Here is a 12,250-nt window from a genome sequence, read left to right on the forward strand (position 1 = left end):
CCTCCGTCGTGTTTTAAAAGATGGAGAAGCCCTTCATAAATACTTCACAGCTTTTTGCACCTCAGAAAAGCATTTTACATTTAGGCAGAGCCAGGTAGAGTTTTTCATTCGGCCTCTGTCTCCATGAATGAATAGTGACACTCTGGAGGAAATAATAACTCAGGCTTTCCACAGTGTGCTCTTATTTTCACACGTTTGCAAGCTGCTTTGTCCTCCCACTGAATTATTTTGGAATAATTAATCGTCTGAGTCATTTTGAAAGAAAAAAAACCTACCTTTTTTTCGCAAAGTTTGAAAAGCAAGTTTTGATTGGCATTGATGGAATGTTCTTAAGATGCATTCTAACTTTTTTTCATAAATGGGTGTACAGAAATGTAGCAAGAAGTGGTTGATGATTGTAGATAGGGACAAAGAGAGTTGAGGTAATTTGTGTGGTGATTTGGAAAAGCTCAGGGGACAGCTGTCAGCGGCTGTACTCACAACCCAACACCCTGAGGGATGGAAGGACATTTGGTTTTGCCCTTGATTTATTGCTGCGGAAAGTCTTTCCTTTTTTTATTCATTGGTGTGTTTCACTTGCGGTTTAAACAACAGTTCATGACTGTCACTTTTTTCAGATTTGTTGGTGTTGCTTTTGTTTTCCTCTCACTAATTTCTGAAAATAGTTTCTCATACAGTCACAGGAAGCCAGTTTTTCCCCATCCACTTGCTAATGATCGCAAGTGACATATAATGAGAAATATGGTGCTGTATTTTAAGATGAAGCACCGCTGATTCCTTTATAGCATTGCGAGTCCCACTGGTTACATAACCGCCAATCCTGCCTCATATAAGTTGCCTTGTATTTAGCTCAACTGTAATTCTCACTGCTCTATTTGTGAACTCTAGTGCCCCGGTAAAAACTATTTTCCTCCTTCTGCACTTATTCATTCATGCACTCATTTTGCACACACCTGAGGCAGTAGCGGCCCACCTTCAAACTGATCAGGCATTGTGCTTGCCTCCATTGCCCTTTCTCTTCTCTCACCACCATGTAGATTTGCTCTTTCACTGAAGCCTGCTCTATCATTCATCGCTCTCTGTTCCCAGGGCTCATTAACAAAGCGATCCACCTCCCATGATCTTGCCCACCTTTAGCTGTTTTATGACTCGCGAGACAACTGATAGGAAAAAAATAATCCAACATCCAATTTACATTCTTTGTCAGCCGAGAGAACTCTGTGCTATTTTTTGTGTTTGCACTTGGCACATTTGTATTCTAATAGCCTGGATGTGTTCCATACACATGCATGATCGTTCCCAAATACCCCATGGCTCTTAGAACATGGGCATGCATCTTTTTAATGTTATTTTTTCACACACACATTTGTTTCAGATATGGTAACAACTGACCATCAAGCATCTGTTTCATTAACAATAAGAATCCAGCACAGAGGTGAGAGACTTTGCACATTCGTTCCTCGTTTACGATGCGAAAAGTTAATGGAGCAGCATGCTCAAAAGTGTGTCGGCGAGCAGCTCGATCTGATCAGCAGGGGGTGGCCGTCTTTCTGCCGGAGAAGTCAATACCGCCCACTCTCCCATAACCCCCTGCTTCTGCTGGGGTCAGAGTTCTGGACATCGGCTGCTCTGTGAACGGGCCGACCCAGCGGGTATCTAATTTAATGAGAGCGAAAGAGTGAGAGAGGACCAGATAGAGAGATATAAAGACAGTTTGGAGGATGAGCTTAAGGAATTTTATAAGCCAATTACTGCTCAAATACTTTAATGCCACTACGTCGCACCTCAACTCTTCTAAACTCTCTGAAGGTCTTTATTCTTCTCATTATCTCTGCGCATTGTTGGAGTGCTTTTGTTCTATAATGCCACGACAAGCTGAAGAGCTTTATCTACACGTTTTAGGGGGTACTAGAAGAAGCCAACAGTCCTGGATAACAAGCACACATAGGAAAGTTTACGCACATAAATAAACACACAAATACACCAGTGCAGAGAGAAAGAAAATGATTTATGTGGGGAGGTTTGTGTGTGCGCTCTGGGGGCATGGAGAGACCCAGTGGGGGTTGTTGGCAGGTCTAAATTACCTTTATTAGAGCCAACGTCTGCAGCTAACACTGCTGTTACTCAGAGAGAGGATCAGCCTGTCCCCTTAGAGCAGCCCACCTCACAAAGCTACCACACACACACATACAGGGACCCAATACTGTACAGCTACTCCTTTGAGATTTTCATGCATTAATGCAAGACCAAATCAACTAATGATATCACAAATCACATGAGCATTACAATTATCACTAGATCAAAGCTGGAAATGGCCTAGTAGTTAAAGAGTACTTCAGCCAAACATGAAAAATAAAAACCTTTACATCATGCTGTTTCAAACTTGTATGATATACATTGTTTTGCTGAAAAATCTAACATTTTAGGGGCTTTCACACAGAAAGCCCCCACTTTTTGGTTTCATATCAGCTCATAATTCAGAGCAGGGTTCGATCTTGCACAACTGTAACTGACTTGTACCAATACATGCCGTTGGAAACACCAGCAAAGAACTGATGACTAGCTTCATTTTATGCAATAAGAATTATCACTTTTTTTGCTATAAAATTAAAATATGTAAAGATAATAATGTCAATTCAGCTCCAAATATATGGAATAATATCGCTGTCATAAGTATTTTGTGCAAGAATAAAATTCATGCATCTGTAATTATAAAAACGTAAAGGAAAACAGAACTTACATGTAATTTTACCAAGGTACAATTCCAAAATCTGTAATTAGAACAGACACAGATACAACATTTTCTTTGTCTTGATATGACTGATAAATTTACGATAGGTGTACTTAACAAAGACGAAATACAGTTTCACCATGGACACAACGTCCTGATTACGAGTACGAATCAAAAAGCGAGACTCCACTGTCAAAATTACGTCATCACTGTCACAGGCATTAATAAACAAACGAGAGCCATCAATCACAACAGCCCGTTCTTAATTTTGATTCTGTAAAATGTCCCAGAAACACAGCGAAAATGGACCTCATTAAGTCTCAACCTTAATTACAGCTCCAGACGAACATTTCTCAAAGAGGGAATAACAAAAATCTTACCTGAGACGGTGTGTGGGAGCATGAGTGCCCAGCAAGCGCACCGTTGTGATCGATGGCTCTCGCTTGTTTATCAATGCCTGTGAGAGCGATGACGTAATTTTGACAGTGGAGTGTTGCTTTTTTATTCATACTTGTAATCAGGTCGTCGTGTCCATGGTGAAACTGTATTTCATGTTTGTAAGGTACACTCATCGTGAATTTATCAGTCACTTACAAACAAACAAAGAAAATGTTGTATCTGTGTTTGTTCTAATCACAGATTTTAGAATTGTACCTTCGTAAAATTACGATTACCTTCCGTTTTCCTTTATGTTTCTATATTTACAGATGCTTGAATTTTATTCACGCACCAAATATTTATGATATCGATTTTATTCCATACAAATAAGGCAAATCCATCTTCTAATCTTGTCCTCCGCTACTGTGCTTCACACATCATTAATCCACAGATATAAAATATCTCAATCTGCTTTATTTTATCTCACACCAGGCATTTTCCACCATGAAGCTTAGTAGCTGTTGGTCACTGTATGTTTGAAATGTATAAACAGCAACATTATTCAAATATTTCTTCAAAACACAAACATATTATCAACCACGTATGAAATGGCAGCTTCAATACAATGCTTTTAATCCAACATTGAAAGCTTCCATGCCTGCAAAATGAATAGCCAGTCTATTCTTCTATTATACGTATCTATGTGCAGTACTTTTGTCAACCTCATGACATTTTCATGCACTTCCACATGGTTTAGAGCCAACCACTTCCCCATGTAAGGATCAGGCATCATGATGGCTTAGTTCCTATACAGCTTCCTACAGATGGTACACTATTCTGTATGACCTTTCCAGGCATGTGCTTTCCAGCCATCACCAAGGAAACAAAACATGCTAAAATTGGGTGCTGATTCAATCAGGCCGTCATGCTACCCACAGGGAACTGTTGCAGAAACTGAAGAACCGAAAATGTTTGGCAAACCCACTATGAATTGTAGCCAGTTGTGTTTCCAACCACACCTGAACTGAACCTTGTGTAGATATACAGGCCCACTGTGTTTTTTAAACCCTTAAATCCTGACATGCACACGTTTACTGAACCCTTCTCTCTTGCATTCTCGTCAAGCTGAACAACTGCCAAATCATAGACCAGTTAAGAACATTCAGACATTTCAGGAACAACTGAAATGAGACAGCGAAAGCAGCTGTCTAAACATATTACTCTACAGCACAAGCACACACTCTTTCCAGTTTCTAATACCCAATTCATGAGCTGAAGCGAATGTACAATCTTGGAGCTGTTTAAACACAAAAACGTGAGTCACGATGAATGAATTGGTATTTACACTTTACACTTGACACATAACAACAACCTTTTAAAGAGCTTCTGAATAAAGCACAAACAGATCAATACAGGACATCTGTGCAGTCTTCTTTCAAAAGGTCTTTTTATGGGGCATTGATTACACAACATGTCTGTAATTAATTCTTCACAGAGTATACACATTCAAAGCAATAACTGCGACCGACAATTCTCCTGCATTGTTTTGTATGTTCTTGTGAAATGGCTTCAGAAACAAACAAAACTGTGTGTAAATATAGGGCTGTTCTTGAACGACATAAAAGTTGTTTGTTGGCATTGAAGGTTCCATAAAGACTTTAAAGAAAGAAAAGTAAATAAAATGTTCTTTACATTTAGAAATGTTATTTTAAGAAATGATCAGTGAAAGACAGTGTTAGGGAATAGCACGCTACTAGTAATGCATTAATGTAATGGCATTACTTTTCACAATAACTAATACTGTAGTGCATTACTTTTTAAATATATTAATTTTGTTATCGTTACAATATGATGCGTTTGTCTGTTACTAAATTGATAAATTTAGGCTGCACTCTAGCCTACACCTTCTTATTACAGTGGCAAAACATTATGGGATTGGTGGATGCCAATTAACCCCCGCGAGGAAAGACGCGTCGTGTATGAGGCGCTAGACTGGACAAAAGTCAGTCGAAACCAGAGATTGAATGTGCGCAAGAAACACCAAGTGCGCACGAGAAAGACTGAATGTGCACAAGGTGTGCGCGCCAGAGTAACCGAGAGACTATTAACATTACTATTTTAAATTACTATTACTAGTAATACTATGTTTATTGTTTCAAATAAATAAGCACACATTTGTTATCTGTATAAAAAAATTAGACCCATTAACATATTTCTGTTATATTTCAGAACACGTTATTTAAAATGTAGGGTTTTATTGCTTAGAAAAAAAATGCTGTGATTTAATTTTTATTGTTTTACATGTTTTTATAGCTGTTATACAACAGCAGATTTTGCTCTTTGAATATACACAGCATAAGCTGCTGACATGCCACATTTAATTTGTGGTTAGTTTAAAAATTGCTTATCATTTTCATTTTTGAGCAGCTGTTATGTTTTTGTTTTGTTTAAAATGCATCAAATTTTTTGGTTGTCTATAAAAGCAGTTTCACCAAATTGATTCTGATTGATGATTCAGATTATTTTAATTTATTTACTTAATAAAGGTTTTGTGTTTGTTGTATATTGTTGCTAGTTTTCATAATCTATGAAGGAACATGTTTAAGGGTTAAACACAAATTTTTATGATGCCGAAGCAACTTTAGTTTTTGTTTCTGAATATATTATTCAGCTGGTTTATCACCCTGTGATATTTTTATTTTTGTGCTGCTGGTCTGACTTAAATAAATTAGTATTTAAATATGACTTTTTGTTTTGGTGTGTCTTGTGTTTTAGTTGTGAGAATGCAAATTTATTAAAACTGTGAAGTTGATCAACAGTGTAGCACTAAAGTGACGTTATAAGGGCATTAATGGGATCATTAAAAATGTTGTTTGGAAAAGTAACTCAGAAATTACCCTTAATGGTGTGAGTAATCGATAAAGGTATTGAGTTACTTTTTGAATGATGTAACTGTAACTAGTTACTATTTTTCAGTAACTAGCACAACTCTCCCAAAAGATCTCTGCATAACCCTTAAATGCTTTTTCTATGGCATCACTCCGAATTTGGTGTTTGCTAAATTCTGCTATTGTGTCGTTTAAGTGATAGGTTACAGGACAGTAGGGCTTGATCATTTTTTATTACAAAAAAATGTCCTTTTTCATTTTGTGATAACTTTAAAGCAAAATAAGTATTTATGTTTACCAAGGCAAGTCCCACTATTAATCTTTGTGTTGCCCAAATGACTCCTCAAAAAATTTGGTTTGGGTAAGAAGTAGATTGCTGCTAACTTTTTAATTAATTAAGTCTTTGATTAAATTTGTGGACAGTAAGGTTCCCCTAGACTTTGAAAGATAAACAAGACCAAGAAAAAAAGGTAACACTATATTTTAACATGTCCTTGTTACACATGTTCAATGTACTTGTAGTTACAATTATTAATGCGTACAACTAACCTTAAACCTAACCCACATTCCACACAGTAAGTACATGTAATTATATAATATTTCTCAGTAGTTAAATGAATAGTTACTCTGTATCAAGGACAGTTTAAAATAAACCTAAGGGCTAATTTCTAACCATCTAGAATAAAACCACATTAGTTTTATCCCAGCTTTCCCATTATGTTGTTTTAATTCTCTCTGAATCCATTGCATCCTGGTTCTTTATTCTTAAATGTTAATTTCTCTCTCTTGTGTCTCTTTCTTTATAGCCATGCATCTCTTTGGACTGAATTGGCAGCTGCAGGAGACGGAGGGCTATGCTTTTGAGAACGGCCAGGTCAAATCTGACTCCACAGCAACCAACGCAGTTACTGCCCTGTCTACTGAGAACAGTAAGGGTCAACCACACAAACACCCGCTCACGCACAAATGCAGAATACAGCACAGGCACAATCCGCTCAAGCCCCTTCTCTAGCACAAAAAACGCATTTGCATTTAGTAAACAGGCAGAAGAACACACACACAGTAATAGGCTCGAGAAAATTACCAAACAGACTCCCTCCTACACAAGTGCACCTTTAGGACCCTCTGCCATGAAGACCCACACTCCCTTAAATAAACATAACTGGAGCTAAACAAACACCCTAACCAGACCCTCCTCCTGAGCCGCAAACACACCCACACACAAATGGAAATCACACACTCCAAAACCATTTTGTTTGCACTATGCCATCTTTACTGGCACTCGGATGTGCATTTCAGTGATCTGGGATGAGCATAAACCTCTCAGTGTGTTTGAGAGCAACAGGCTTACATTCCTCAGCATTTAAACACTAGTCTTACAGTATCAGGGCGGCTGCTTTGATGTGCCGGCTGTCACGGCACTTGCAGACACGTCCTGGAACATTCTGGGAATAAGGATGATGAGCCAAAAAACACGTTTAGGTGAAAATATAAAGTTCAAAGAAGAGAGTGTTTTAATGGGAGTATATAATAGGGCTGTGTGTGTGCAGAATGCACAATAAATGGGTTTTGAGATTGTCTGAACCATTCAGACCATGAATTCAAGTAGTGTGGATTCTGAGATGCCCTGGCATTCCACCTAGAATCTTTCTCCTTTTTTTATCCGTCCTCCTCCTCCCTCCTCTCTCCCTCTCTCTCTGTCTGTGCTCTTGAAAGAAGGATTCACTCTGTCCCTAATATTAGCTGCCACACAAACCCACTGACCAGTGAAATGGAGTGCCATTTTATTGTGCACTCAGGAACATGCACTGGCTGCATTCACACAGCAGCAGAATAAGACTGTCTGTCAGGGTTTTGTATTGCGCTAAATACAGTTATAGTCATGCTTAGCATGGTTCTAAACATAACTACCAATTTTCATTATTAACACCTGCATTTTAAGTGTGAGTGCAGTGAATCTGTGCTGTGTGTTAATGCACTGTAACCCCACAAGGCTGCAATTATAGTCTCGCTGCAAAAAGTGAATTTCTTACACATTATTTTGTCTTGTTTTCCAGCATATTTGTTTAAACATTGTCATAATGAAAGAGAAATAACTTAAGATTTTTTGTTCTGTAATTGTGATAGATGTCTGGGTAAAAAAAGCCTTACAGACAAAACAAAAATTGTTCTCATGTTTAGTCAGATGTTTAAATTGCACTTTAAATATGTGAAACACTAGAACGTTAGAGCACATTAATAAACATTAGAGCACATGAGAGCATGTAGCCACATTTGGAAAGCCACAAAACTACAGGTTTTACTTGTGTTTCATGTGCGTTTCACTCTTTCACTTTCATTATACATACAGTTGAAGTCAGAATTATTAGCTCCCTGAATTATTAGCCCCCTTGTTTATTTTTTTCCTTAATTTCTGTTTAACGGAGAGATCATTTTTTTCCAACACATTTCTAAACATAATAGTTTTAAAACTATTAAATAACTGATTTATTTTATCTTTGCCATGATGACGGCACATAATATTTACAATATATTTTTCAAGACACTTCTATACAGCTTAAAATGACATTTAAAGACTTAACTAGGCAGGTTAGGGTAATTAGGCAAGTTATTGTATAACAATGGTTTGTTCTGTAGAGCATCAAATTATATATATATAATATATATAATAATAATAATAGTGACCTTAAAATGGATTTGAAAAAATGTAAAACTGCTTTTATTCTAATCAAAATAAAACAAATCAGACTTTCTCCTGAAGAAAAATATATTATCAGACATACTGTGTAAATGTTCTTGCTCTGTTAAACATCATTTGGGAAATATTTAAAAAAGAAAACAAAAATCAAAGGGGGGCTAATAATTCTGACTTCAACTGTATATACAGGGCTTAACATTAACACCTGCCAAATACGGATAGATTTTAGCTGTGGCGGGTTGGACAGACACTCCCCACACTAGCCACTCTGGAAACAATATAATGTAAGTGGTGTAAGAAAGATAATCTTTCATTTTAATTGTTTATTTTTCTTTTATTTTCTGTTTATTTTTATTTTAAATGACATAAAAATTACCTTTTTCATATTATTGGATATTAAATGTTTCTGTCATACAGCCTAATGCATGTATTTTTTTCACCTAGTGTCTGTTGTTTCACAAAAACACAGATATGTTTAATTTAAGGGTTTTCCATTCATTCCATGTCTCTCCTCCAGATCTGCTCCCATCAGTTTTGTCGTCTGGTCATGACCCACATGCTGCGCTCTACACTAAAAATTGAAAACCACTGTCAGCTAATTAAGCTTTGACGGATGAACTCGCACCTCGACTTATTTATTAAATAACACTGTGTCAGTTGTGATAAGCCATGGCGCTGTTATGGAAGTCACTATCTTTGATATTGACTGTCACTATGGCTACCAACATAAGAACAGAATGGGGGTTGACTTCTGCTATTCATTTATACATTGATTTCTGTTATTCAACTCACTCCTGTGGGCTGTAAGGCATCCCGAACACCTGTTCTGATAAATGGTGTGTAAATTCAGCTGTCAGTCTTAAACAGAGGTACACTGATAGTACACGCAGCACACAAAGAAAACTGCTTGCTTTCACTAATGCATGCCTGCCAGAGTCTGACTGCAATAGAATGGTAAAGCTTGTACCATTTGAATTAAAATATGATATGGTAAAATAAACAAATTTGCAAAGTAAAATATTTGTATTATTTTGTAACCTCCAAATGTGACAGATTCAGTAGGTTTTCTGTCTATTCTGCATATTTAATTCGTTTTCATTGTGGGCGGAGCTACACAGGGTGCAACTTCCGAAATTCTTTGTTTATTTGCCATAGTTGTGGCAAAGTAAAAGATTCACATCAAAGCCCAGATATATTTAAACAAAGTTATTTCTTCATTCTTTGTTAAGAGCAAAAGGAAGTTTTAAAATACGGTTTAATGGTTTATCGCTCCAACTCTGCAGTAGATGGAGTTGTACATTTATCACGTTCTTTGTATGTCTGCCTGTAAACAACAATGATGGTGGCTGTGAGAGAAGTTTTGTAAGCATCTGAGATGAGTTGTATTCATCTGTCAAAACAAACTCAAAAATACATTTTAAAAACTTAATTTCTGCCTGATTAGTTTGAAATGGTTTTGTTTCAATTTGTTTTTCAGTTTGGTTTGAAGTATATTTAAAGGTGCTGTATGTAAGTTTTTGACTTTTCTAAAGCATAAAAATACCATATGTTTGCAGATATTTCAGAAACATGCTAAGTGAACATTCTTGTTTATCTGAAAAAGTCAGATATTCTGCTTTGAATATCTGCGATACATGCTGGAACAACATCTTTTTTTTTTTTTTTCGTTCTTTTAACCCGCACAGTGCCAGTTTAACCAATCATATTTTTGCACCCCAGGTTGCCTTGTTGGAAAACTACATATTTCAATCATTCAGTCAGGAAGGCTCTCAAAGTGTGTGTCCGTGACCGTAATGTGACCTCTGGTGGACAGTAGCCATTCAAAACGAAACGTACACATGAGGTGGTTATAAATTAGCAAACAATATAAATATTACAAACGTAAACATTAGGTGAGCAGAATACATTTTAACCCTGTATCCTAACAACACGGTTAGTGATGAAATTTGCATAGATAAGCAATTTGGCTGTTTGCACCAGACAAAACACAACAGAAATTTAAATACAGCCAATGAGAAGCACAGAATAGTGCACTTACTGCACTCCAACAAAATTGTAAGGTTTACAATCTAATCAATACATATTAACCGTTTTTAACATTAATAAATGTAGATGCTGAATCACTGACATGTTGGTTTACATTAAGTCTAGTTTTAAAGTTAAATTTAAAAAAAATTTATTTTATTTTTCAAGATCTGAGGGGAACTATCTGCTGCTGCTTTAAGTAGTATGGCAATTAATGTCATGGGAAATGGCATACAAACTTACATTTTTAGCATTTAACTTTGAATAAAGCACATGAGGTGTACTGAGGTAAACATTGTCAGTTTGTCCTTTTGTTCAGCTGCAACAAATAGAAGCCGTTTGTAAAATCTAAATTTCAGGTGTTGATTAGGACAAAATCTCTATTTAATATGGAGAATATTTCTTCTATCACGTGTCGTTGTGTTGCATTTATTTGGAACACTTAAATCAACCTTTAGTCCTAATAGCTCGTTCCTGTTGATGTCAATCTGGCCACCTGCACTTGCGTGTGTTTTGAACCAGTCAAACTTCACACTGCACCTATAAAATACAGCTGATAGCTTTTTTTATTCAGCAGAGCATAAGATGATTAAAAGCATATGCTAAATAACCGTAATGATAAGAAAAAAATAACTTCACATAAATAGTCACTATCATTTTCTCCCACCCACAGGCAGGTGTATTCCCACTAGGTCTTCCTCACTTAAGAACTAATTCAAGCACTCACACACTCACAGAGGGACACACACTCATGCTGTGAAGATAGATGGCCATTTGTTTGAAGGCCATTATGATGATGCGCCATACAGTAATGTGTTTGTTCTTGAGGTGATGGACGTGTCCGCGCTTTCAGTGATGCAGCATGTTTTGCATCGGTTATAGGATATTTTCATGCTCCACCATGCCATCAGCAGAGTTAGGAAATTGGATGTGCTTTTATGAATTGGTCATAAATTACAGGTAAATTGATCGTGATGCAGTTATATAGGCGTCAGTGGCTGTTTAGTAACACAGCAAAGGGGGAAGTCATTCATCTCCGCTTAAGCAGCAGTGACACAATCAGGTTAAGTTTATTTCAGCAGAATTTGCATTCAGCTTAGTCTGTCTTTTGTTTCTGAGCTCAAGCTGCGTCTTGCTTTTTCTCTCACTGAAAGAAATAAAAAATCTGTATGCCATTGAGTGCATGGCAATGTTAATGTATTAAGAGGGCAAGAAAATTTGCTATGGCAAAAGCTTCCAGCGGTGGGTCTTTAGTCTGCTGTGAGGGCCAAACAGAATGACGGGGGTCCTGTAGAAGAGCAGCTAGTTAATGAAGCCATCAGCAATGCGTACAATCACACGGCTTACTCTCAATCAATACAGACAGCAGCAACACCCCCAGCTCCTTCAGTTAACCTTGATCTGTGTGTGCGTGTTCCCAGCAACAACACCACCGACGCTGTCTGTAAAGGACTTTTCACTCATTTATCCAGACAACAAAGCAAAACCTACAATTAGTACATGTCTACAGCATACATGTGCATATATATA

At 37.0% G+C, this 12,250-nt stretch overlaps 1 protein-coding gene across 49 annotated transcripts in view; it reads left to right on the forward strand.

Moving 5' to 3' along the window:
* The window catches only part of tenm3 (teneurin transmembrane protein 3), a 421,902-nt gene that overhangs the window by 292,950 nt on the left and 116,702 nt on the right, over positions 1-12,250 (forward strand). For all 49 annotated transcript variants that reach the window (XM_068221974.2, XM_068222090.2, XM_073954574.1 and 46 more), the window contains one exon: positions 6,804-6,926. In XM_068221974.2, coding sequence (XP_068078075.1) covers positions 6,804-6,926 — 123 coding nt within the window. The remainder of the gene's footprint in view (positions 1-6,803; positions 6,927-12,250) is intronic.

Source organism: Danio rerio, chromosome 1, assembly GCF_049306965.1.
Source record: "Danio rerio strain Tuebingen ecotype United States chromosome 1, GRCz12tu, whole genome shotgun sequence".
Classification (NCBI taxonomy): domain Eukaryota; kingdom Metazoa; phylum Chordata; class Actinopteri; order Cypriniformes; family Danionidae; genus Danio; species Danio rerio.